At 50.1% G+C, this 27,859-nt stretch overlaps 1 protein-coding gene across 1 annotated transcript; it reads right to left on the reverse strand.

The window, feature by feature from the left end:
- Window positions 1–3,443: 3,443 nt before the first annotated feature.
- On the reverse strand, window positions 3,444–26,557 carry CAPSL (calcyphosine like). Its single transcript, XM_045848308.1, has 5 exons — window positions 26,478–26,557; window positions 15,241–15,377; window positions 9,142–9,319; window positions 8,636–8,845; window positions 3,444–3,689 (listed from the first exon to the last, which is right to left on the reverse strand). The coding sequence occupies exons 2-5, from the start codon at window positions 15,375–15,377 to the stop codon at window positions 3,588–3,590; spliced, it is 627 nt and encodes a 208-aa protein (XP_045704264.1). The 5' UTR covers window positions 26,478–26,557; the 3' UTR covers window positions 3,444–3,587.
- Window positions 26,558–27,859: the final 1,302 nt, after the last annotated feature.

The following is a 27,859-nucleotide window of genomic DNA, read 5'->3' on the forward strand; positions in this document are numbered from 1 at the left end:
AACCGTGCTTAGAATGGTTGGCTTTCAGAAGAATTGATTCCACACAGACACTGTTATGTGATAGTCTATCAGTCCCTCAGAAACCTGGCTCTTCCTTGAATCACAAACATTTCTAAAATGTGACAATGCTGCTGCTACTTTCAACAGGCTCCTTATTTAAAAGAATGGCCTATAATTTCCAGAAAAGCAAGTTTGTTGACTAATCTTGAAAACTGGAATTTCTGAGGTTTTTCATGTTATGCCAAAAGAGGTAAGCATAACTCCAAAAAGGTATACTACCCAGAGGGTGTTAGTAGAATTTCCTGGAGGGGGAGGAGGAGAAGGCCCCCACCCACCATCCAAGAATGCATCCGTTAATTTAACGTCTCCGCCGGCTTAAACATCAGCAGAGCAGATGGCACCCCTGGGTGGCCTGATGGGGTGGAAACATTTCTCACTTCGACCCTCGTGGCTCAGGGGAGCACCCGCATTGGCCAAGAGAAGAGAAGGGCCAGTATCTGCCTCCAAGGACAGAGGGGGACTTTCCTTGCCTTGTCCTGATAGATTGTCTACGTTCAACCGATGCATTACATATTCCCCAACACGCTGCCCTAGGAGCGGCCACCCCTGTCCTGGCTCCAGAAGCGGGATGAGACTCAGAGAGGAGAGGTGAAGAACCTATGCTTCTCTGCCTCTCTGATCGCTTAACAACCACGGGCTGTTAGTTTGGTTTGAGAGCCAGTGGTTTTGTTTGCCTTTGTTCTAGCTCATAGGTCTACCCTCACAGCCTGGACTAGAACACGGCACGTGGCGGCGGCTCAGTCAGTGCTCATCGACGGGATGTATTTTCAACCTAAAACCTCGATGTGTGCAAGGTCGATCTGAGGCCTACTTGGAGGAGGCCTCCCGGCCCGCCTTCAAAGCTGCTTGCTCTCAGGGTATGCAGTGTGCCCCCCACCTGCCATCCAACCACAGAGTCACACATCGTCCTCCGAAGTGCCATCTGGGTCTGGGAAGAAATCCTGTTAAGGTCAGAATGTCTGTGGGAACCAGCCCCACAGACTCGCTGGAATTCCGCCTCAGTCTACAATTCAACTGAGCAGCTGTTAGAGCTCTCATCTGCATCACAAACGGAATCCAGGCAGGGTGTGAACCAGAGGCTGAGTCAGGGTCCCCTCCATCCTTGCCTAGGTTGCCCTGGGGGGGAGTTAGAACCCAGATTCAACGCTGATGCCTGAGGCTTGTTCTGACCAAACCTGGTTCTCAGAATTTTTACACACATTGTTCCTGTTTCATAAAAAGCTGTTAATTGCATCCTCTTCCCTTTGTTCTTTTGTTTATTTCTTTGATCGTTTACTTCCTATCTGGTGTCGAAGCCCAAAAGGTAAGGTTTTTCCAAGGGTTGCTTTGCAAACTTTTTATTGTGTTTTATATTTTAACTCAAGTGTTTACTTTTTAAATTGCAGTGGGGCGATGTTTAAATTGGGTGGGTTAAATAAACAGAAAATAGATCCAGAAAAGCATTAACAAATGATCTTTAATGACCTTTCTGTGTTCCTCCCACCAGGCCGTAAGGTTGTTAGATCTCGCGTACAGAAGGCGAGAGGGCCTCGATGGGATCATTGCTTTTGGGCCCAGACCAAATCTGCTAGCGGGGAGGCGACTGAATGGGACCAACTACACCGTGAGGCACGGGTTATCTCCAATCTGATAGCTGTGCCCTGTGCCCCAATTAGACAGGAAGCCAAGTGCAACAGGGGAAGACGAAGCTGATAGCTGCAACCTCATCCCTGTTCAGAGTCACATGCTACCTCTACGGCCCCAGTGAAGCAGAGGCATGAGTCATCCCCAGAATCAAAGACACAAATCTATCTGGAGCAGTAAGCTTCAAATCTACCATGTTCAGGAAACCGGGGACCTCTCTTTAGCCACAATCTGTAAGGTGCAAGCTGCAGAAAACATGGATACTTCTTCTACACATTTCTTCATCATTTCTTCTGCATTTCTCCATCATGTCTATGTATTTCCTCATAACACTTGGCATCTCTGGCCTGCCAACCTCTATAGAAGCCTAGAAAATAAATCCAGTGGAAAAGCAGACCTGTGCAATTAATTTCCAAAAGAGCTCGCTCCTCTGGGGAGGCCCCTGTCCTCAAGAATAAGTCCTCCGTCCAGCCTGTGAGCATGACGAGAGTTCAGCTTCTCAACAACCAACAAAGCAAGGCGTCCTCTTTAATGACTGTGCTGGTTCACATCTGAAAACATCTCTTTTCACGGTTTTTAGATCAGTGTCTATCCTGATCTCAACTTCCAAGTCTGAGAAATGAAAAGTAAACAAGCAAACCAATACAAAACATGGCAACTACGTGCAGCTGCTCAATCCAGAGTCACTTAAATATGGAAGATCTTAAAGGATACCATTGTTGCAGCCCATGTTCCCCAACCAGGGCATGAGTGCAGCCAGGGACAGAGGTGCTAAGAAGGGGGGCTGTCCCTGAGGAGCAGGGCAGCGTGGTCATTGCATCCAGCACCACAGCCAGAGGGCCAGCCAGTCACTGTGGGTTTTTCTCTCTGGCCCGGATGCAGAGCACCAGCATTAATACTGTGGTTTCAGCCTCTATTTTCCAGTAGCTCAGGCTGCCTTGGCTCACAAGACTTTCCTAGGGAGATTCTCACCCATTAACAACATGAACCCAAGGCTTGGAGCTGCGGGGAGAATGCTTGGAGCCATGAAGTGTCAGGACAGACAGTCTGCTTCGGAGAGTGCCCGTGATGCTCGTCTATGCCACACTGACCTCTCTGTGCTGGTGGGAACTTCACCACCGCTGGCTGACTGCAGGGAGCGGAGCGAGGAGCATTCCTCCAGCTGTGGGCCTGGGGATGTCGTCTGCCCACTCCCAGGACAAGACGCCCCACCTAGAGTCAGAGAGCGCAGCCCAGCCTCAGACTCCAGCCACAGAAACACTTTGAACTGTTGTGCTCTGCTGCTCAAGGAAACGGCCTTCCGTCTCGCACCAGCCTTTAAAATGACCCTCAAATGTCACTGAAACCTGTTCACCAAACCAAGGCTTCCCTAAACTGTGGGCAGAGAAACTCAAGATCTAGTGATGGGTGTTGAGACCGATGCGTGGTCTCCTTCTGGTCCCCCAACTGGGACGGAAGCACTTAAACATTTACAGTCACGAAGACAGAGGAACTCTCCCACCTGGAAACAAACCTTCTAAAAGGAAGCGGAGAAAGACTGTGGGCACGTGGGCGGGAATTATAGTTAAAATATTCCAAATCTTATCACTGGCCAAGGAAGACACCTCGTGTTTATTAGACGCCAGCCATCTAATCATTCGACGATTAGACATCGTCAGCCTGGCGCGGGGAGCTTTACAGACCTTATTTCAGCTCATTTCTGTCTTAGATCTAAGGAAACAGGCTCAGAGAAGCCGGAGCACGTGAACTACTCAGTGTCTTTATTTCTGCCCTAGACAGTGCTGTGGTCATGGAAGAAACGCTGGGATGCCCGTGAACTCAAATATGATCCTGTTTGGGGGCTGACGCTGAGTCATTTGGAGCCACGTGGCTGGCCCCAAGGCCTCGGCCCCCAGTCCATGCGGTTAGAGCTTCCAGGCGGTCCTCATCATGACGATGAAATACACGTCGGTGTCGATGGACGCGCTCACCCCCGCGTAGTAGTTCATGAACTCCTCGGGGGTCACCTGCAGGGGAGAAGTGAGAAACAAACACGGAACTTCGCTTCTCACCATTTCGGGGGGCCCACCTCCAGCACCTGGAAACGAAAGGGAGATTTCCATCAAGGGAGCTTTTTCGTGGCCATCGCTGAGGAGCAGATCTAAAGGAAAACGTGAAGGCGGGCTTGGTGGTGGCAGCGGGCCCAGGAGAGGAGAGGAAGAAAGTCTTGAAAATTTCCAAACCGGTAACCTAAGTGGAAAGTGAGATACAGGTTCTCTGTTTCTGTAAGAGTCAAGCCCATCCGTGCAGAGGAGTGAGGCTGAAACTCAGAATAAGAATCGAGAGTTTTTAACCATAGTTAATACTCTCTTCTTGTGACACGTCAGAAATAACATCTCACGTCCCTGGTTCGGGATAAATAATGTTTTACCTTTCAAAAAAATGGAGTTCTGTCCTGTGGGTAAAGAAACAGATTTCTAGTTAACCATTTCAATATCAGCAAAAAAAAAAAAAAAACAGTGCCCCATGCTTCATGTCTCCCCACCACACCGCCACACTGCCCTGGGAGTTTTTCTCTCTGTCCTATGCCTATAACTGTCCCTTTGGAATATCAACTAAGGCTTCTATCTACACTTGGATTTCACCTTCTTTCCGTGTAGCAGCTGGAGGTGACGCCTGCACTCTGACCCTACCGGCCCACAGGATTGGCTGGTGCAGAGAAAAGAACCAGCTCCTGTTGGGTGTCTGCAGCCAGTCAGTCCAGCCCAGGGCGGAGCCCCGCAGGTGGGGGAGGGCACAGACACAGCTGGGGGCTGGGTTAGCTGTCTGTGGCTCTCCAGCTAGCCCTCGATTTCTCAAGTGTTGTGAGGGATTTAAAAGGTGACATAGTGAAATCCATAAAAAACTCAAAACCCTTGTGTACTCCATAACAGCCAACTCCTCTCCCACTGAGTACCCCCCTAGCTCTTCCAAGAATCATATGAGCAGACTGACCCACTTACCCTTTTTTCTGAAATTATTAGTAAACAGAGAAACAAATTAGAGGATCCACAGCGCTCTCTCTCTGTACCCACCTCCAGCCTCAACCCCCACCCCCCCACCAAGTAGTAAAAAGCGGTAGGAAGAACGGAATTGGGCTGAATTAATATTTAAACTGTGTTTATCTGTGGTCTGGAAGTCGAAATGAATGGGTACAGCTTTTATTAAAATTACAGGACTGTTAACGCCCTCCTTCCTTAAATTCTTTTTTATTTCTGTCCTTCACACTCCCCACTCACACCGCCTTAAACCCCACCTGTAAGTCAGACTACCTAAAGCCGGGACTCAGAGCTTACGGACCAAATCGTTTCCAGAAAGGCCACCACTTACTCTTGGAGAACTCGGAGTCTGCTTGTTTCCAGGGACTCAGCTTACACCGGGAATGGCCTGAACCACGAATTCTATGATTTGCCCCCCTTAGGTGGTCCTCACTGTAGTCCATTACTTTTTCATAGTAATAGCCATTATTAATTACTTGTTTTGTTTGGCATTAGGAAAAATGAGAGAATGGACACCCCTTCTTTTGGCAGGCCTCTTGCCTACGCTACACTTAAGTGACAGAGCGGGTGTTACTTACAGGAGAAGGTCCCTGGTGAGAACAACAGAAATTATCTGGGTCGTGATACGAAAGATAGTCCCCCTTTTTCTCTGCTCCCGCCTGACTAGAAAAATCATACCAGAAGTTCGGGGCATCTACATACACTCTGTAATATACTTACACTATTTTTAATGAGTGAAAAAAAATTGCTATATGAGATAGACTCTTATTCCCTCAAAGGCTAATATAGTCCTCAGAGATCAGTTTTAAATGTTTATAATTATAGCATACACACATGTAAACTTCAAAACCTAGATATTTAAAGAAGAAGAAGACGACGAAGACAAAGGAGGAGGAGGAGGCGGAGGAGAGAGCTCCCCCAACCTGGGGAGCACGGTCTGCCCCACCCCAGACTCGGTTCCTGTCGGTCCTCCCGCTGCCCCGAGGCTTCTGCGCATTGGCTGCTCTGAGAGCGGGGTGCGGGGCTTGAGCGCAGGACCTGAGACAGCCAATCCCTGGGCTGCCGCAAACCCCAGTAACTTTATGCCAGGTGACAGCTAAGCCTAACTTATGGAGAGTTGACAAATTTGAGCATTAGTCTTGGCTAAGGAATATGCTAACTTTTTTGTCTTATTCTAAATGCTGTCTTATTGGGGTACCGACTGCATTTTATAAGCGTAAATGAGCGCACTGGCTTTAAATGTAGCTAGAACTTCACCATAAGAAGTCTTGATACATAAAACAAACCAATTTGAAAGATATAAATTAAGGGCTAATTATTCTCTCTCTCTCTCTCTCTCTCTCTCTCTCTCTCTCTCTCTCCCCCCAAGAATTTACACAGAGTTTTTTTTTACATTGACGGGTCCTTGTGTGTTTAAAATATGATTTGACATAGAAAAGTTGAAGTCACACATCACTTTCCAGAAACATTTCCATTATGTCTATTAAATGAGGCATCTCTGCAAAGCCCTTAACACGGTGCCCAGTGGATAGTCAGTGCTCCGTAAGTGGAGCCCAGATCCATAATTACACTAAATGAGGTTAATGTGTATGTTATACTTAGTAACTAAACACAGGCATTTCTGACTCTTTCAGAGGCCAAAATCTCAAATGTTAACATGAGTAAAAGTCATCTCAGGTGCTTATTAAAACTACATCCTTGAGCGCCTCACACCCCCAAATCAGATTCTGTGGCTTTGCCGTGCAGACAGAAATTTGCATTATTGACACAAACCCCAGATGATGATCACGCAAAGTCAGAGTCGGGGATCAATACAGAGTCTGTGACACTCAGGTGACAGTAAGATCTGTAAGTGCTAAAAACCCCACTGACGTTTATGAGCTTAACGTGGCATTTTAAGATAAATGTCAAAAGGGACGGGGGTGGGAACTTTAAATCAGCTGAATCACAACAACTGGCTCTATTGACTTGGGTTACAGCAAAGGGCAGCTGAGGTTCCCCCCCCCCACCCCCGGCAACGGGGAGGAACCACCTGCAGAGGGGAGGCGACGGCACCCAGGGGTCCCGTGCAGAGCTGGGCTAATTTGGGGAAACGGCAGTTGACTATTTTTCCACTGCCGTGTCACAGATCAAAGACTAGCGACGCTGGGAGGTTCTGCTGCTTCTGTCCCTAAGCAGTTGGCTGCTCTGCAGAATCCAGGACCCTCCCCCCACCCACTTGTTAAAAATCTATCTCTGCTATCCCTTCTGTCTAAAGTGGAGGGTGATTGTGGGTCCCGGGCAGGAAAATGTCAGCAGGGGGAAAAGAAAGCTCCCCTTCCTAACCCCCTCGCCTCTCGTTGACAGGACCCGCCGTGAAGTTTTGTGGAAAAAGTTGGGGGAAATTCCCTTCAGAAGGGGAAGGCTTGTTTCCCCCACCTATCACCGCCATCTCTTCCTCCCGCCCATTGTCCCACTAACGTGTCCTGTGTGGCACAGGGTCAGGGGGAGCCTCCCCAGGCTTCTGCTGCTGCTGCTGCCTATCAAGGCAGGAGGGAATTCCCTTCGCCCTCCCCATAGCCTTCGAGCACCTAAGTCCATTTACAGCTGTGGACGAGACACAGGACATTGTGGTCTCAGCCTAAACATAGTTATGGAGCTGCCTAACCCTACCGAGCTATGCATTTGTCAGTTCAAGATAACAGTTAATGGAGAAGGGGTAGTTGCTTGTCTTTGTGTGTGTGTGTGTGTGTGTGTGTGTGTGTCTTTAAAAATTTTTATTGAATTTATTGGGGCAACATTGGTTAATAAAAATATATAGGTCTCACCTGGCTGATGTAGCTCAGTGGATTGAGCGTGGGCCTGTGAACCAAAGGGTTACTGGTTCAATTCCCAGTCAGGGCACAAGCCTGGGTTGTGGGCCAGGTCCCCAGTAATGGGACGTGAGAGACAACCACACACTGATGTTTCATTCCCTCTCTTTCTCCCTCCCTTCCCCTCTCTCTAAAAATAAAAAAATAAAATCTTTAAAAATATATATATAGGTCTCAGTGTACTATTCTATAATACATCATTTGTATATTGTATAGTGTGTTCACCACCCAAGGTCAAGTCTCCTTCTATCACCATCTATCCCCTCCCCTTCATCCTCTTCTCCCTCCCCCGACCCCTCCTTCCCTCCGGCAATCGCCGTACTGCGGTCTGTGTCTGTGAACTATTTTTTCATCCATTCCCCCTCTCCCTTCTGACAGCTGTCAGTCTGTTCTCTATCTATGACTCTATTTTTTTCTGTTGTTCATTTACTTGGTTCATTAGATTCCACATAGAAGTGAAATCGTATGGGCTTTGTCTTTCACTGACTGGCTTACTTCACCCAGCTTTAAGCTTACTGTACTTTAACAGGCAAGTTGATCTCAAAGCCTACTGAAGATTAAATCAGAGTAAATTGTGTTATCTGACATTCTTTTCACTGAAAGCTTCCCTTAAAAGGCATTTCCGCAGAGCATGGTGTGAAGACAGATGCAAATGCATGTATAAGGCGCAGTCCTGAAATGCCTTGTGAATCATGCTCCAAAAACCTAAGTTATGGTCTCATCGTGAAGTTCATTTTTTTTCACTATAGCCTGCTTCATGGGAAAGTGGTGAGCTGTGCATGGTAAATATGGCAACCGTGGAGTGGAATGTTTGATCAAAGCACCACCTTTTCCAGGCGTGGATGACACTGAGCTGTCTGCAGATCCCCTACTGACACACCTGTGTGCGTGACACACACACACACACTTCTCACTGCTTTGTTTCTCAACTCTCCAGGCAGTCACTAAGGAAGTCTCTGCTTCTCTTCCACAGATAACAACTGTAATATAAGTATTTGTTAAGGCTTTGAACCTATTTCCTACCTATTTACGGTTATAAATTGGATCCAAGAAATTTCACTTAGATGAAGCTCTTGTACTCACCAGTCCGTCTTTGTCGTAGGGTGAGTCAAAGTTATCCAGAAACTTCCTGAATACTTGCTCCTCGGTCCATTCTCCATTCTGGTACTTGGGGTGGTGTTTGGCGTTGTACACCCCACGGAGGTCTTCAATCGTTATGACACCGTCTCCGGTCTTGTCTAACTTTCTAAAAGCTTGCATAATTACCTCTTTTCTGGCTCTGGACATTGGAGGCTACATAAATAGGAGAGAGAGAAAAAAAACCACAGCGACATGCACAAGCAAATGAGCCATTTCGTATGTTACGTGATAAAACATCTGATGCCCCTCAACGATGTGCAGCGGTCTGTGGGCCATGAGTGGCATGCACTGTGATCGCTCCCCGCCAGGTCCCTACATCTGTTCTCCTTCTCCTGCCCATCGTGTGTGTGGGGGTGCTAACAGCTTCTGAAAACAAAACCTCAAGATAGCCAACCCGAAGCACGTGAAAGCCAGACTTGGCCAACACACTGACTCACGGGGCCACCTACCCTTAAGGTGAGAAGAAACTCATTGAAGTCAATGGTCCCGTTTCCATCCTTATCAAACCTCCGGAAAAGCTCTTCCGCCTCCTCCTTCTCCATGACCACGGCATAATCGTTTAGGCCTTTCACGAACTCTTTGAAATCGAGACTTCGGTTGTTATTGTCGTCCATGATTCGGAACACTCTGAATAAAGCGCGTGCACACACACGCACACGCACACACACAGAGGAGAAACCCACAAAGAACAAGGTTAAGCATAAAGACTTAAGAACAAAGCCACTCTCAGGGGGGGTTTCAAAGTAAAATACAAGTCTTAGATTGTTCTCTGAACCCTCCTCCTGAAATTGGAGAGCCTCTTCCCAGCGTCTCATACAAGGATACAAACCTTTGAAAAGAATGTACCGTGTAATTCCAATTAAAAGGCATTTTAGCCAAACTATAAAAACAGTAAAAAGATGGGTGGAGGGGGAGGCAAGAAGCATGGGAGAGTTCTAGGGCAATGAAACTATTCTGTATGATACTATCGGGGTGGATACAGGGCATTAAGCTCTTACTAAAGCCCATAAAAATGTACAGTCCAAAGAGTAATCATTAATGTCTACAATTTTTTAAAAATCACTTAGAAGGCCTGGAGAGCCCAGGGAGGCCGGCAGGCAGGCTGTGACAAGGGAATCTGACTGTCCTACTGTCTGACTGTCTGAAACAATCTCACTGAAAGGAAGGGGTGGGGTGAAGGCACGGCCTTAAGCGACTTCAGAAATGAGTCGAGTCAGTGAGACCACAGGTGAAAAAGGCCGCAGGTGAGCACTGCGCACTAGGTGATGAAGGTGTTTCCCAGGGCCGTGAGCCAACGGTTCTGACGTCACGCTCCAAGTATACTGGAACTGGACAGTTACGTAAATGGACGGCAGCTTGTGGGAGCCCGGTTTCTCGCCGCTGGAATGGAAGGGAATTATCAGACTCCCTGAGGAGGAGGCTAGAATGATCTGATTCGGGCGGTAATAGATGAGCGTTGCAGATGTCGGTATGAACTCAAGTTTAGCTTCATATCAACGCAGGTGATTACAGATGAACACATGTGTAGATGTGTATGCATCTCCAGGTGTACAGCACCTAGAAGTAACACCCAGAAACCACCAGCACATCCAGAGCCTAGATCCCGGTTTCTAATACGACCCTCCGACAGAAGGAACTGGGCTTCTTAGAGGGATTGCTGACTCCGAGACTGGGGCAGAAAATATGTGAGGGAAGCTCTGAGTATTTGGTACCTCAAAGTGAGAAAACACTCAAAACAAACACACAAACACACACACACACAACCTCGCACTGTTGGGGACACAGGAACGGGGCTCAGGAGCCGAGTGAGCGAACTCCCAAGGCCGAAACTGGAACAGCGTGAGCCACAAAACAAAGCAGTGTTGCATTATAACCCAAAGTATAAAGTAATTTTCCATGAGTCCACGCTGATTTAAATAAATGATTAAATAAATAAATGTGGCAGAAGAGATAGATTTCTCTTTTTACTTCTATTTTTTAATTATGTTTTATTGATTATGCTATTGTAGTTGTCCTGATTTCCCCCTACTTTGCTCCCCTCCACCCAGCACCCCCGTCTCCCTCAGGCCATCCCCACACCATTGTTCTTGTCCACAGGTCACGCGTACAAGTTCTGTGGCTTCTCCATTTCCTATACCGCACCTTGCACCCCCATGGATACTCTCTAACGACCTATTTGTACTTCTTAACCCCCTCACCTCTTCACCCATTCCCCCACCCCCTTCCCTTTTGGCAACTGTCAAAACGCTCTCTGTATCCATGATTCTGTCTCTGTTCTTCTTGTTTGCTTAGTTTGATTTTTGGAGTCAATTGTTGATAGAGATACATTTTTTGCCATTTTATAGTTCATACTTTTGATCTTCTTCTTTTTCTTAAATAAGTCTTTTGACCATATCATATAATAATGCTTTGGGGATGATGAACTTTAGTTTTTTTCTTGTCCGGGAAGCTCTTTACCTGCCCTTTGTTTCTAAATGATAACTTTGCTGGGTAGAGCAATCTTGGATCTAGGTCCCTGCTTTTCATGACTTTGAATATTTCTTGCCAGTCCCTTCTAGCCTGCGAACTTTCTTTTGAGAAATCAGCTGACATTCTAATGGGAACTCCCCTGTAGGTAAATGACTACTTTTCTATTGCTGCTTTGAAGATTCTCTCTTTATCTTTAACCTTTGACATTTTAATTATGATGTGTCTTGGAGTGAGCCTCTTTACATCTATCTTGTTTGGGGCTCACTGTGCTTCTTGGACTTGCATATCTATTTCCTTCACCAAATTAGGGTAGGTTTCTTTCACTATTTTTTAAATAGATTTCCAATTTCTTGCTCTTCGTCTTCTCCTTCTGGCACCCCTATGATGCAAATGTTGGACCTCTTGAAGTTTTCCCAGAGGCTGCTTACACTATCCTCATTTTTTTTGGATTCTTTTTTCTTCTTGTTCTTATTGGTTATTTTTTGCTCCCTTATGTTCCAAATCATTGATCTGATTTTCGGCTTCATCCACTCTACTGTGTTTCTCTGCAAATTGTTCTCTATTTCAATTATTGTACCCTTCATTTCTGACTGGATCTTTTCTATGCTGCTGAGGTCCTCACTAAGTTCCTTGAGCATCCTTGTAACCAGTGTTCTGAACTCAGCATCTGATCGTTTATCTCCATTTCATTTAGCTCTTTTTCTGGAGTATTGACATGTTTTTCCATTTGGTCCATGTTTTCATGTTTTTTTGTCTCCTCATTTTGGCAGCCTCCCTATGTTTGTTTCTATGTATTAGGTAGAGCTGCTTTGACTTTGTGTCTTGGTAGTGTGGCCTAATATAGTAGGTGTCCTACAGGGTCCAGTGGCACAGCCTCCCCTATCACCCAAGCTGTATACTCAAGGTACATCCTTTGTGTGGGCTGAGTACACTTTCCTCTCGTAGTTGAGCCTCTATTGCTGTTGGCAGATCAATGGGAGAGATTTACCCTGGCCAGCCAGCTGCAGGGATTGGCTGTGATCACTGACCAACAACCTCTGCCCTCCATGGAGAATCAGCTGTGTAGGGGCAGGGTGGTGGTGCTCCAATGTGGTCTATAGCTAACCACTATGTGCACTGGCCCTGCGGTTTCCTGAGCTGTTCAGGCCAAGGTCAGCCCCCATCTGTGTTTTGGTGGGAGGCCACCCTGCCTGAGCTGTAAAGGAGTCTGAGATGGCTGCTACTTGTGCTGGACTTGGAGATTCCTAGGCGAAGCCAAGCTATGAATCTAGGCTGGTTGCTGCTGGTGCTGGTCCTGGGCCTTGCCAGCTGTTTCTTGTTTGATGGGATTCAGGAAGGTGTGAAGCATGAGCAAGACAAGCCTTTCATATGGAAAAGCAGTGTGGATGGGGCCATAAGCTGGGTGGGGCAGAGTCTCTGGGGATCTCCAAAGCAGATCAAACAGTGTTAGCTGGGTTGATTAAGGAAGGTTTCTCTCACTATTTTTTCAAATAGGTTCCCAATTTCTCACTCTTTCTCTTCTCCTTCTGGCACCCTTCTGGCATTCCTTCTGGAATGTTGGATCTCTTGAAGTTTTTCCAGAGGCTGCTTACACTATCCTCATTTTTTTGGATTCTTTTTTCTTCTCATTGCTCTTATTGGTTATTTTTTGCTCCATTATGTTCCAAATCGATGTCTCAGGTATGGCACCAGCTTGATGGCTCTGTAGGGGGAAGATTTAGAAAAGGGACAATGGCCTCTGCTCTCCTTGATGCCAGACACTTTAGTTCCTCCCTTTATGTCACTGGTGCCTTCCAGGCTGCTCCCCCGGTGCTGGGGATCAGAGGATGTGAGTCTGAGTAGGTGAGCCCGTGTGTGGGTTCTTTAAGAGAAACTGCTTGGGGCTCCAGAAGTTTCTTCCGCCAACTCAATCTCTGCTGGTTTTTTCAGCCAGAAGTTATTGGGACTTCTCTTCCTGGCACTGGAACACTGGGCTGGGGGGCCTGGTGTAGGGCTGGGACCCCTCACTCATGAGATATCCCTCCCAAACTTTTATCTACCACACGTAGGTGTGGGACCAGCCCGTTCTGCATCTGTACCCCTCCTACCAGTCTGGATGGATGTGGTTGCTTTAATTCCATAGTTGTCAGACTTTTGTTCAACTCAGTTCTGATGGTTCTGAGAGATGGCTGTTATATTTTAGTGGTAATTTTGATGTAGTTGTGCAAACAGGCGAGCCATGTCTTCCTGTGCTGCCATCTTGACCGGAAGTGAGACAGATTTATAGAAGAATTCCAAATGTATTATGACCATGCTCTGCCCTCAAGGAGGGAAAGCATGCTCTCCACATTTTAGTGGCTTTGTACAGAGACTTCTTTCCAAAAAGAGGGGGTGAGTAACTTCACATTGAAAGCCAGACAAACACTATCTCAGGCAAGTGATCAAGGTCAACATCGATAGTGAGAAATCGTGTTGACAGTATGCATCCTTGGTATGATGCTATGGAAATGGTACTTTCCTTCTGTGGCCCCCAAAAACCATAACTCCAGCCTAGTCATGAAGACAGAGGGAAGGAACCTCTACTTGAGTTGAGAAAAGATCTGGGGAAGGGCAAGACCAGTAAGGGGAGGAGGCAGAGGACACACTCCAGCAAAAGGCCGAGGATGAGACAGTGTCTGTTCACAATAGGCTAGTTCACTGTGAAGGGGCCGCTGGGGCTGTTGGGACAGGCGACAGGAGGCACTGGACGGAAGGGCCCGGGGGTGGAAGGGAGGGTGGCATTCCTGAGGGGCGTTCCCAGGCGTGGTGATGTGGGCGCAGGGTGAGAGAGGGGAAGGTCAGAGTGACAGGACATCAAAGGGGGGTGGGCTGGTCTTTCTGCTGGACCGTGGCAGCCTGGCCACCAGGGCCGTATGCCCACAGCCCAGGCTCTGACGGAGCTGGCGCGTTAGTCTGAGAACGCAGGACTGTTGACGACGACATCCCGGCCACTCGTTCGTACCTTGTTGGAAGCGAAGCCCCCACAGCCTCCAGACATGAGGCTGGGTTTCCCTGCCATCGCACCCTGCACACTCTTACGTGTTTTTGTTTTTTTATTTTTTTATATTTAGAGAGAGGGGAAGGGAGGGAGAAACAGAGGGAGAGAAACATCATTGTGTGGTCACCTCTTATGCACCCCGTACTGGGGACCTGGTCTGAAACTCAGGTGTGTGCCTTTACTGGGAACCAAACTGGCCACCCTTTGGTTCCCAGGCTGGCACTCCATCCACTGAGCCACACCAGCCAGGGCACACCCTGTACGCTTCTGACATACACTTTCTCACACTGCAGAGATTGCTGTTTTGGTGACCCTTGGCCTCCTCGTCTAAGCTCTGCATGAGCCCTGGAGGAGCCTGCTCATGCATACAACCCCAGTGCTGTGCACAGTGCCTGGCCCAGGGACTTCTGCTGGCCGGAGTCCGCCACAAGTTTGGCTTCTGTGTTTTAAATATCCAGAAAAAAGGAGAGAGGGTGGGGGAGGCCCATGAGCAATATGCCAATGCCTGGCACAGAGTGCCAGGGCAGGCACTCGGTCAGCAGGGCCTACAGTGCCTTTGCCCCTGGCCTTCTCAGTCCTGAGGACTGCCCACCCTACCAGGGGGCCGGAGCCCAGCAACGACAGAGCTGCAGGGCCCCACGGATGTGAGCTGTTAGTTGTCCTTCAGGCAGTCCCCGTGCCCCTGGACGACAGAGAGACAGGAGTGCCTGAGAGCGCAGCAGCCGACTCTGAGACTGTGTCTAAATCACTGTCCCCGCCGCCTCCTCCCCCAAGCACTCTCCGGCTTTCTTTGTCCTGCTAGGTGTCGCCAAGCACCGGTCAAGCTTCTTCCTCCACCTCAAGTTCCCCAGCAGCTGCACGTTCTGGTAGCAGACACAGCCCCTGCTGACTCTGGGACTAAGAACCAAAAATGGTCGCAAGGGGCCTCAAAAAGCAATTCTTCCAAACTTTGTCTTGACCGTCGAGGAACTGGGAGCCCAAGAGCCCGCACTGGCATCGGCCTCACGGGGCTGTGTCCTGCCTGGTCCTCCATGTCCCCACCACCCCAGGGCCCTCGTCCTACCTGCCAAGTCCTTTGATGCCCGCAGAGCCCCTGGCCAGGCACTGCAGCCGGAGTCTTTCGATGGGGTCCGTGGCCGTGGTGAGCTTCTTTTTGGCCTGCATGGCCATCTCCCGGTCATGGCGTGCTGTCCCCGCCATCTGAGAGGAAATCCACACCCCGTTAGGAGAGCGAAGGCCTCGTCACCGGCCCCCCGCTGGCCAGGGCGGCAGCAGCCTCCTGGAGGAGAAGGGGATTCATGGCACACTCTCTCATTCGCTCCCTGAGGACAATCTGAGACTCCCAGAGTTCCCCGGGGTGGAAGTCGGCCCACTGTGTGCTGTCGTCGTTCCTGCTCACCTCCCTGGTCCCGGGGACGCCGGAGTTCTCCCGCCCGGGCAGCAGCTCCAGAACTCCGGCAGGTCCTCAGCTCGCCCCCCTCGCAAAGCAAAGCAGCGCCCTGACTCTAACCCCTTTTGAGCCAACCTTCTGGGCTTTATTCTTTTATTTAGAATTTCCTTTTTTCCTTTGACTGCATGCGTAATAGTCTCCTTTGTGGACCAACCACTGATTTCTGTGGCTTCTGTCCTCACTGAGACCCTCAGCACTCGGGCCTTAGTGACCCCTACCAGTAACCTGTTCGTTTCCCTTGGTGGACAGGCTAACGCCCACTGAACACTGAACTACACTCTCAGCACAGGGAAAGGGGTAAATACACACACACTGTCTCTCTCCTGACAAATAGATTTAGCTTCTTCCCTACAGCTCTGTAGTAGACCGGTCTGTTTCAGTCTGGCAAATGTGACTCAGCTCTGCATGGAAAACCTGCAGGAGCGAGGTGGTGGGCAGGAGCCAGACCTTCAAACCGAGTTTTCCCGTGGGAACCAGGCCCAGAAAATGCATACAGACTGTTACTGCTTGCTCTTGCTAAAACTCCATCACCCTGGTCTAAAACAACAAATGTGTATTGTCTGTCTTCAAGGTAGTTCCCAAAGCCTGTGTGAATTCACCCAAGGACAGAGCTCATCAGCTTGCCACCATTCCCCTCTGCATGTTATTTTCATTCCCTTGATTGCACCTAAAATGTAGACAACAATATTCTATGTAATAAACAATAAATCTTTCTCTGATGTAAGACCCAAGAAAAACAGTAAAGGCCTGTCTAGGCAAGAGTCGGGGCGCTCTCTCCTCTTGAGAGAGTGGCCGAGGCATTCACAGCCACCCTCCCCTTTAGAGAGTAGTCATGCTGTCCCCCTTTTCTCCACAGGATTGCTGTCGCCTGTGCATTTATTTTCTCTTTCAGCCACAACAGGCGGACTCTGCTGGCCGGAATCCACCACAAGTTTGGCTTCTGTGTTCTAAATATCGAGAAAAAGGAGAGAGGGTGGGGGAGGCCCATGAACAATATGCCAGTTCCTGCAGGGGTGCTTGGGTTCTGAGAACTGGCACAACAGTGGAAACACGGGGCTGGGAGCCTGGGGACCCGGGTTCTAGTCCTGACTCATCAGAACGCTCCTGGTGACGAATCTCAGGCCCTCCGATTCCTCCTCCTCCTCCTCTGTTAAATAGAGGGGTGTGATTAGGTGATCTTTAAGTCCCGTTCCTGCCCACCAAATCTTCATATGAGCCTGCTCCCCCAATAAACGGAGTGTTCCATATATTACTCTTTCGTGTGAGCTGTGAATGAAAAGAGCAAGAGAGTTTGATGGACATACAAGAAAATAGTATTTAAGGTGCAGAAAAAATGGTGTGAGCATGGATCCAACCTTGACTCGAGGGCGCCCCCTGAAGGCCACATTAGGATAAGATTCCGACTTGCACCCTCTAAGTTTGCTCTCCTCCCATACAACCTGTAAGAGCGCCCTGCAAAGTTCTCCTTATTTAACCTTAGAGAGGAATCTCAGACAGAAAACACACCAACACAGATAATTCAGGGATGCACATGCTTAACTGCTTCATTTCCTACAGCACCTCCCAAAAACCAGGAGCTAGGCTCCCTGGCTCCTGCTCCTTTTTTCAGATTCCCATCCCCTATCAGGGTTATCCAAGCTTTTGGCATCTCTGGGCCACACTGGAAAAAAGAAGAGTTGTCTTGGGCCACACGTTAAATACATTGCAACACATAATCCATTCGTAATGCATCGTGCCCACTCACGGGAGGGCAGCCGAGTTGGGAGACACCCCCTCCAGCCCCCTCCGGCCCCCTCCTGCAGCCAGCCCTGCCCAGTGACGGTGCAAGCAGTTACCTCTGGACACTATTTTGCCATGTTCAGAAACAGTGCTACCTCCGTTCTCTCCTGCCAGCCCACCATAACACCTAAAACGCCCTTCCTAAAGCCAAATGTGCTGGGGTAACACTGGTTACGAACATTACACAGACTTCAGGCGTACACCACTGTAACCAGCCACCTGGGCGCTGTGTTGCACGCTCCCCACCCGAAGTCTAGTTTCCTTCCATGGCCGTGTATTTGACCCCTTTACCCATTCTGCCCCACCCCACCCCCCCTTTCCCCTCGGGTGGCCACCATTCTGTTGTCTCTGTGAGTTTGTTTTTGTTTACTTAGTTTGCCATTTTTTTTTACATTCCACGTATAAATGAAATCATGGTTTTGTCTTTTCTGATCTCTAGTGACCCAGTTCATTAGCAAATAGCTATGTATTTTGTCATGTATAATGGGCACTTTTTGGTCCAAATTTTTGAGAGAAAAATAAGGATGCACATTATACATGGATAGTACTAATTCTATACCTATAGAAATGCTTTTAATTCTTTTATTTATGCTTATGCATTACAAGTGTAATTCTAGACAGCAATAATGATATCCATATGCAAAATAATACCCTGAATACAATAATCACTTTTGTTTCCAAATATAAATAAACAAAACATTGAATTAAAAAATTAAAATGAAAGATTTTTTTTTCCTGAAAGTTTGGGCCAAAAACATGAGTGCACATTATACATGGGAGCACAGTATACTCGGCAAAATACGGTGACATTTATTGCATGCTATTTTCAGGCACCAGGGCTGGAATGGGGAGGTTGCTCTAAGAAGCATGCCCTTGAATAGCTTAGAATCTTAAACTTGAGTACAGAAGTCCTGGCTGGTTAAGCAGCACCACAAACATAAAATTTACTTTTGAAGAAGTGGGGATGGCTCAGCTAGAGTCTTGGTCAGGAAGGGAGGTACTCAGAGCTTCTACAGTTTGCCCCAAGGCACCAGGCACTAGGGCAGGAGTCTGTCCCCACGCGTGCACCACCAAGATCACAGCACTGCACAGGCAGTGCCTGATTCCAGAAGACCCCGCCTGAGCAGTCTGCTAAACTGGTGCAAGGCCGGGAATAGGCTGCCCTCCCAATGCACGTGGCCGCAGCGCCACCTTGTGTTGGCGTCCAGTCTACGCAGTTCCCCCGGCCAGGGGCGCTATGGTTCCCTCAAATAAATGTCTACAAAAGATGAGTGAGTGCCTGTGCCCGGTGCTAGGGAAGGTGAGGGGCAGCGAAACAGCGCGAACAACCTGTAGGGGGGGGAGGTGCGACCCCAATACTGCAACCAATCGAAATAGGGAGGCTACCCCAGCCTTGAAGTGGGGCTTTGGGGGCACCTCTCAGAGGAGGTGGCGATGGCTAAGCTGTAATGCTCCAGGAAGGTGGTGGTCACTCAGACTTGGGTCGTGGGGTGGAAGAAGGTGAGTTAAGGTGTCGTTTCCGAGCGCTAAGGGCAAAGTGGAAGAGAAAACAGTATAATGGGGAAATGCAGGTACTTGCAGTACGACTGGAAAATCCGGGCTGTGTGTGCCGGCTAGAGATGGGGCGGGGACGTGGAAAGGGGACACTGGCACACCCCGCAGAGCCTGGGACGCGGTGGTGCAGGGCTCTGCACTGAGGGCAACAGGAGCCCGCAGGCCGTTCAGCTGCGGGGCGACAGTCTGCTTTGTAGAAGACTGTGCAGCTGCCCTTCATGGGGTTGCCTTTGGTGCCCCCTAGTAACGATGAACTGAATCACACATTCTAAACTCCCCCTCCCACCCCCGCCAATGCTGGGTTGAGTCTGCAGCCCACAACCTGCAACAGGGAGGAGGATCTTAGAGTCAAGGAGCACGCCCCCCCCACCCAACTCCCACCAGGCATCCGTAAAGAGAAAACCCCGAGTGCTTCCACATCCTCTTGGAAGCAAAATCCAAAGGTAACCTTGCCCTCCACCCTCTGGAGGACCCTCCCCACTGTGGGTTCTGTGACACTATCACGAAAAAGAGGGTCGCCTGGAGGAGGCGAAGCCCGGGCGGTGAGCTCCGGTGACCTCCAGAGGGAGCTGGCGTGTGTGAGAGGGGGGAGGGGCAGAACTAGGAGTCAGGAAGGCACTGGGAGTATGTGTGTATGCGGATGCCCCGGGGGAAGACAGGCAGCCTTGTCCGGCCCCACCTGCGTCCCCCACCCCCGGCTGAGGAGGGAGAGCAGCTGGGCAGGGATGCACCTGAACAGTCCTTTGCACCAGACCGTGAGGAAACCGTCCTTTCGAGCGGATGGCGAGTCCCGGCCTGTGAGAACTGCCCGCAGAGCAGCCCGGCCCTTCCAAAGGCCTCTCCCGCCCAGGGGAGCAAGCCATTCTGCCCACACCCAGCCAGGCCATGTCATGGCTTTGACCTTAACATTGTTAGGCACGTCTGTAACTAAAATACCTGTGCCATCACATCAGCCATTTCAAACTGCCTGGACCTTCTGTAATAGTTGCGTGTGGCTTTAGAACACAGTCTGTGTTTTAGAGGGAAGAAACGAGAAAGCCAGTGCAGCACGCAGTTTACTCATGACACTTGTGGGCCTTCACTCTTGTTCCCAGGGGGTGGGACCCGTACTTGCCTTCTGTCAAGTTCACATCCAAGTCAAAACTATTCCCATCTCTGCTAGCTCGGTCTTGACCCTGAGCATAGCGACCAGTCCCCGTGGAAATGACAGACACGAGGCGTTTTTACTCCTTCTCCACTTGGGAACTGGGTGTGAGGCTGGATTTTGATTCGGCGCAGTGGACCTTTCAGTACTTGAAAGGCGACACCACGACCGACTGCGGTTGAAGGCGCAGGTTGCCCTCCCTCTGGCTCAGTTCACTCACCAAACGAGTTACTACTGCACAACGGGTAACAACAACCTGGGCTCTTCCAGAAGTTTGCCCTTGGAAGGTGCCCCTCTGGGATAAGCATCAGACCCCAGGGTGGCCCGGCAGGTGACCAGGATGCCCTTCCCCCAGTGAGAAAGGAAAGATGAGGACACTTTGAAGGGAGACGTGTTTCTGCTGGGAATACTGGGAAGCCCTCCCCTGCAGTGAGAGAGAGAGAGAGAGAGAGAGAGAGAGAGAGAGAGAGAGAGGCAGGTCTGTGTCATGATAAGAGCTCTCTCATCGAACCTGTCTGAGCCCAGTCCATCTAAGCACACCCTGGGCACCTCGAGCCACACGAGAGATGGTGCTAAGTTGTCAGGTGATATTGCAGAGCTGTGGCCCCAAATAGGCTGGGTTTTTGCCCCGCCCGCCCAGGAACATTTGACAATGTTCGGAGGCAGTTTCGTGCTCCCAGAGCCCTCGGCCGCGACAGCGAAGACCCTCCAGCCCCACACGGCGGTGGTGGTGCTGAGGTGGAGGAGCCCGGCTCCAGAGAAAGGCCTAGGCCTCCGGGGGGCGGCTGGGATTAGAGCTAGGTAAGGTAGGCACCTGAGGCACAACGTGTAAGGAGGCCCTCGATCTCAGGATCAGACACATGTCAACTTTGCACACGCACAGACTTGAGAGTCAGTGCTTTCTTAATTCTTTGGCCCCAGGTGAGACCCACCTTGTCTCACCCTAGGCCAGGCACTAAACGCAACATAGGTTTGTTAAATACGTATTATGTGCCACACCATACCAATAAATGAGGTATTTACCCTCCTCGGGGTAGCTTTAATTTTGTTGAATTTGACTGACAGATGGTTTTCCAGACACTGCAGATCCAAAGGTCATTCCAGTTTCAGCAGAGGCCATGCAAGACAAGTGCTGGCCAGAAAGATTCAACTGCAAGTGCTGAGGGCTCTGAGAGAGCACTCTCGTCTCTTTGCCTCCTTCTGCTTTGACCACAAGTGCAATGTCTGGAGGTATGGCAGCCTTTATGCAATCATGAGGCAAGGGCTAAGGGAATCAGAGATACTGAAGTAGAGCCCTGGCATCACTGAGCTACTGAGTCCATTGTAACCAGCTGCCTAACTTTACACTCCTGCCATGTGAGAAACATAAGCTTCTATTTGTTTAATCCATTGTTGGTCAGGGCCACTGCTACTCGCACCCAGAAGTATTCCTAACTGTTACAGCTGGCAAAAGTTTATTCCTGCAGTGTTTGGGTTGGCCCCAGATATTGACCCGTACCACCTGGGTAAAATAACTACCAATCCAGTGAGGAGAGGCTGAGCTCCCCCTGAGAGCTGGGAGGAGAGGTGGAGTAACTCCATTATAACCTCTTCTCTCAGGAACAGCCTCTCGGCACTTTCGGCTACGAAAGAGAGCGGGAGACACTGCTTAGCATGGCATCCACGGACCCGTGTAACTAACACAACACAGTAGAGACCCAGGTCTAATAAAACACAGAGGCCCCAGGCTTTCAGGGCCCTTGCTGTGAGGAGCTTCCCCCGGGGCGTCAGCACCCACGGGCGCTGTCTCAGGACCGCTCTCCCCGCTGCCGCCTCCATCTCCTCGCTCTTCCCCTCTGCGCTGCCCTAAGTCTCTGGGGTTTTACCGGGAAATGTCTCGCAATCTATTCTGAGGCAGGCAGCCAGCCAGATGGGAGGTCTTAAAGAAGCAGAGTAAGAAAATATCGAACCTACCCAAAGCTTTGGCTGGATTTGTTTTCCAAAAAAGAAAAGAAGAAATAAAACGTGTCTTCCAGAGTCCCTGGCTTCAGTGACTCTACTCTTAGAACCAACCTACCAGGTATTTTTTCGTTAATTTTCCATTGTTTCCGGTCCAACGAGGCCTTGGCCTCAGCGATCTCCAGCCCGCTGGAAGGACAGACCCCAGCTGTGCCTGACCCTCTGACCCTCTGCTCTGGGACAGGAGCAAAGGCCACAGCCCTGCCCGCCCTCTGCCCTTTCGCAACGTTAGTCACCCAAATCACTAACTTAGTAACAATTTCACAGTCGCTTTCAATGCTTATTTTGGAATCATCTGTCTATTGAGTGTTTATTTTATAGCCATTTAGAAAGCCAGCGATTACGTGCATCCTTCATGCTCTAAACCACGAGTTTTTTGCCGGCGCACCAGTGCACTGCGAGAAGTTCTAAAACACGCAACACCTGACTGTGGAGCCAGGGGCGCCGCCCTCTTTTCTCAGATTGTCGAGTGAAAAAAGTAACAACAGCCCACACAGCAACAGCCATCCAGTGGGAATGGATCAAAATTATACCTATTTTTTTGTTCAATGGCAGACATATATTTTTTGGTGTGGGGAAGAAGTGTAGTAATTAGTTTATACGTCATGAGATGGAAAAACGGTTGAAAATCAGTGCTTTAAGCCAATGCTTCCAGAAAAAATCACCAAGGTCATGGACAGACATTCAATACCAGAGTGTCAGCCTCGGTGTGGGCTGGCCTATCGGGCAGGCATTCCATCCAGCTACTCCTAACAGAAACACGCTGTCTTTGGAAACGATAGAGATTTATTTCCCGCTTTTGTAAAAGAAAGTCTAGAGGCAACTCAGGTAGTCATCAAGCTCCAGAGAAAGTACTACCCTTCTAACCATGTTTTTTCCCCTCAGAGTTGCCTAAAGTCACAAAAGAGCCCTGGCAGCTCCAGCCATTACATCCACATTCCAGGCGACAGAAAAGAGAAAGGGGTGGGAGCAAGATCACCCTTCCCAGATGAGTCAGCTCCTTTTAAATGGTTCCTGGCAGATGCCACCCAACCCCCCCTTCCACTTACACCTCACTGGCCACTCCTACAGAGAAGGCTGGAGCTGTGGTCTTAATGTCTGTGTCCGCCCAGAATTCAAACATCGGTTGCCCCCCTAACTCCTGAAGATAACAGTATGAGGAGGGGGGGGACTTTGGAAGGTGCTACCTGTGTGCAGGAAGACAGCCCTCCCCCCAGGCATGCCGGTGCCTCGGCCTGAGACTGTCCAGCCTGCAGGACGGTGAGAGATAAACCTCTGTTGTTCATAAGCCACCCGGTCTGTGTATCTTGTCACGGCAGCCTGAACAGACCAAGACAACTGGGAACTCTGGTTTCAGGCTGGGTGCTTTGCCACCCCCCAGGTTCTGTTTACAAAGAAGAGGAGACAGGCTAGTAAGGAGGCAACTGGCGATTTCTTCCACTTTGGGCAGAAGAACTAGTGTCTTTCCAGAAAGTGAGGGTGTGAGCACTTCCAAATCAGCTGTCAGGACCCTGGGGCTTTTGGAGACACAGGGAGCAGCCAGCACGCCCCCCGATGGAGTGTCCTAAGTGACCCTACTCAGGTAGGTCCAGGGAGCAGAAGTGTACACCTGGATGATCCTTCACTTCTCAATCTCTGCTCCCTCACAGCAGAGAAGATCCACCTTTCCACGGGCGGAGATCAAGGGCGCTCTGAGTTTGGGACAACATGACCTAAGGTAAACCCGATCTGAGGACACCCAGCCACAGCCCGCTGGCCGGCCGTGCCGGTCCACCTCGCTCTGTAAATAAAGACAGTTTGGGAAACGGCACACACACCTGTGTGTGCGCTTCAGTGGCTGCGAAAGGGGTGGCCTGGGCTTTATGAGTTGTTCACAACCAGCGTGTCTGGGACAGAAAATGCGTCTGTATAAAGTAAATTTCGATATCTCTTACAGTTTGCAAAGTGCTCCCACATATATTACAGGGCGCGTGGCTCCTCCCACGCGATCAGACGAGGACACAGCGGAACCAGGAGGAGGAGCAGGGCCGTCCAGGTGCGGGCAGCACGGCAGAAGGGGATTCTGAGCGGGGTCTTTGGAACCTGCCGCTTCCCCGGGGGTCTTCTGTACGTCACACACAACGTGTCAGAAAATAGTTGTTTCTACGAGTTGCCACCAACCGTTCGCACATAAAAACTTGGACAAGCCAGTTAACAACACTGAGCCCAAAAGCACACTTGGCAAGAACCCGGACACGGTGAGTCACTGGAGAGATTGCACCTGGCTCCCTCCCCCAGGAGGCTGGTGCCGGGGCCAGAGGTCTTGAGGAGGCGGTGACACACCCAAACCACAGCTTCCAAAGACAGTGGGAGCTCTCCAACCCACCTCTCAACCCGAGGCTGCCCTGCTCTCTCCAGCGCTGCTTTTCAGTTTGCAGTATACAGGAAAACTTTCAGGTTATAAGATGTATTTTTTAAAATTATTCTAGGGCCAGAGGCAATGGCATTGTGGCGAGAAATGTGCCAGGGACTTGGCTGCAAAGAATGTCACGAGCGCTGTGCATTCTCACGGCCTCAGGGGCGTGAGGGGAGCAGCCCCTGGCCCTTTCTCCACCGCAGTAACCTCCCTGCCGTGCTGTCTTCTCCCAGCGCCAGCGTGTTTGTGTGAGATACGGAACCCGGCTCTTAGCAACTTTGGTACGTTCCTTTGTACGAAATTGTCTGAGGTTAGAATGGAGAGCAACATTCTACATGGGAAATTCAGTAAGGTAAAGCCCTCATTCATACATGAACACCATTAAGGCAGCGCTTGAAGCCGGGGTGTATTCCCCCAGCTGCACACCCCAACTCCTTGCTCCTGGGCACCCCGTCCACAGCACAAGTTACTGACAGAGGCGTGGCCCCCCCGGAGACCAAGGTCACCTGCCATGAAGAGACACCCAGGCTTTCCTTACTCCCTGTCCCATTATAAATCTCCAAAATCCCATTGGCTGCTCAACAACCAATCTTCACAGCTGGCTCTGTGTTCTGTTTGCCCCCCGGGAAGCTGACCTCTGCCAACGGCCTTCACCACATCCTTGTTCCCTGGCTTCCTGCTGGATCCAACCAACAGGGGGCGCCCGCAGGCACTCAGAGAGCAGGAGGAGCAAGACACTGGAGCGTTCCTGTCTCCAGCTTCCCTTCTGCCCAGCGACAGTGGTTGCTGACCGGGCTCTTCCACCGAAGGCAGCCCTCCCTGCAGACCCGCACCTGCCCCTCTTCAGGACCCTTCAGGCCCAAGGACGACTTTCCCTCCTCCCTGTGGCAACCCTGCCATGCTCCCTCATTCCCTATCGATATCCCTGAGCCTCGCCCACATCTTTGTAAATGGTCCTTAATTCAACTCTTCTCCGTTACCGCTTTTGAATGTGCCACCCATTTCCTGCCATGGAGGTGCTGCTTGGTGCAATGTCTTCATCCTGGGCAGTACCTGAATTCGTGTAAGAAACTCTACTTCTGCAGTCTCCCCAGATGAAGGTACTTCCTACCCCCAATTCTAACTGTAAGGAAGCGCGAAGTCTCTGAAATGCCACCACCACACGGTGACCCATTCTCTGTCCCTTCCTAAACCCCGGGCACTCTGAATCCTGCCTCAGAGACGCCCTGTCCATGCCAAGAGTCCCCACCAACCCGAGCCACCTCAGAGGTCATCGACAGTCCATCCACACAGCCGTGAGGTTCCGGAGCGCTGTGATTTCTACCTCCCCCTTCTGCTTGCACTTTCTGCCCGCGCTTCCCAGACCACCTCTCACTCTGCGTCACCTTCCAGTTCCCCTCTGCCAGCCACAGACACCTGCGACCTGACGAAACCTCCAGAACCCGGACCCTGCATTTCCATCGTAGCCATCACCTGCCTCATTCTCATGAGTATTTCCTTCCCTCTCCATTCTAGGCACTTCTGCCCATCATCTGGACCACGCCTTTCCAGCACCTTCTTCCTCAACCCTCCCTTGTCAACCTCCCTCCTCCCTTATTTAACCTGCCCGAAGCTGAGGCGTATCAGGGGTCATGCAGGCCAGGTAGAGCAGGTCACCCAAATGCTTCACAGCCAAGTGCCCACTACACAGTGACCACTCGATGGTCTTCCCATCTTTCCCCTCTCCCGAGTGGGGTTTATCACTGAGCCTTTGTGTCTCAGCAACTCTTCCCAGAGGGCAAAGCCTCCCCTGGGGCCAAGCTTTCCCCCCACACCCCAGTCTGACAGCCAAGAATCTCATCAACCTTTAGGGTTTCCTTCTGAAATGCAGCATCTCTCTCTCTCTCTCTCTCTCTCTCTCTCTCTCTCTCTCTCTCTCTCTCGGCTAAACATAAGAAAGTGATTAAATCAACATAGGAAATTTTTTAAAAATTGATTTACCTTAAACGCTAACCTGTTGCCACCAGTTGCTTGGAACTGAAACTATGGACGCTGTCTCTTGCCTCTGGGAAGTGGTCCCCCCCCTCCCCTGGGCCTTCTGCCTCTTACCTATCCTCACACCTCCTGGCCTGCCCTCCTCCTGCCCATTGGATGGCTTCAAATCACTGCTGCAGACTCATACAGCCTGATTGGCTCAGGTCGCTGTCAGTCCCTACCCTGGCCTCACCCTTTCTCAAGTTTACAGGTCTGTTGCCTAGAAAACCCAGGGACTGTGGAAGCCCAAGCTGTTTGCCCTGAGAGGGAAGCCAGCGGGAAATTTTGCTGGCTACTCTTTGCTTTCTAAGCCATCAGAACTCGCCTCACATGTTTTATAAGAGAATGTTCAGCAAATTCTCTTCATTCTTTTAGGCAATGCCTTCCTGCCCTTCTGTTGTCCCCATGGCTCACCGCCGGTGACACTGAAAAGCGCAGCACAGGGGAGCAGGCAGGTGTGGTTGCCAGTGAGGGAGAGTCCTCCCTCCCGCGCCACATTGCGCACCGGCAGGGTGCCATTTCCACCTGTGCCTACCGTACAATCCCAGAGACTTTCTTCTAGAATTCTTTTTTTTAAAGATTTTATTTATTTATTTTTAGAGAGGGAAGGGAGGGAGAAAGAGAGAAAGAGAGAGGGAAACATCAATGTGCAGTTGCTGGGGGTCATGGCCTGCAACCCAGGCATGTACCCTGACTGGGAATCGAACCTGCGACACTTTGGTTTGCAACCCATGCTCAGTCCACTGAGCCACACCAGCCAGGGCTCTCCTAGAATTCTTATGGGCCTTCATGCACGCTGTTAAGCAGAGATCAAACCCCACTCAGACATACAAGTGTTCCGGCACAACTTGCTGAAAAGATTGTGCTTCCCCCACTGAGTTCTCTTTGCACCCCTCTCAAAAGCCAACTGACCCTGCGGGTGGGATTCTATTTCAGAATTTTCAAGATGTGCCTGGAGAGGCAGCCAGAGGCAACCACAGAAGTCCTGTGTTCCCTGTGATGGAACTAGCAGAGGGTCTTCATTGGGGATGATGGCACTGGGTTCCCAAGTCGCTAAGGCCATGGGGTCCCCAAGGCCATGTTGGCAAGAATCTTATCCGCAGTCGAGAGAGGTGGCCCCTTCACCTGGCAGAGTCCCCAGACCTTGTCTGTGGAAGCTCCTCTTCTTTGCATTTGTTCCAACACGACAGTTCTCAAAATTCATTTTGGATCTTTAAGTCAGGGGTAAAAAAAATCCCTAGAAGGCTGAATCATGAGTGCAAGGGTTAGCTGATTATTACTTACTGTCCTCTCGAGATGAAATTCAAAGGCATTGGCGGAAAACCCGCTCTGATAGGTGTTTTTCTAAC

Source organism: Phyllostomus hastatus, unplaced genomic scaffold (genome assembly GCF_019186645.2).
Source record: "Phyllostomus hastatus isolate PE091 unplaced genomic scaffold, TTU_PhHast_1.1 phas_contig_58, whole genome shotgun sequence".
NCBI classification, from domain to species: Eukaryota; Metazoa; Chordata; class Mammalia; order Chiroptera; family Phyllostomidae; genus Phyllostomus; species Phyllostomus hastatus.

What these genes read in the sequence shown, in the direction of transcription:
- CAPSL (XM_045848308.1), bottom strand. Translation starts at nt 15,377, where the DNA reads ATGGCGGGGACAGCACGCCATGACCGGGAGATGGCCATGCAGGCCAAA. An exon ending in AGTTTCTTCTCACCTTAAGG is followed by an intron (nt 8,846 to 9,141) that starts GTAGGTGGCCCC and finishes CTATTTATGTAG; the next exon opens with CCTCCAATGTCCAGAGCCAG. An exon ending in CCTACGACAAAGACGGACTG is followed by an intron (nt 3,690 to 8,635) that starts GTGAGTACAAGA and finishes TCTCCCCTGCAG; the next exon opens with GTGACCCCCGAGGAGTTCAT.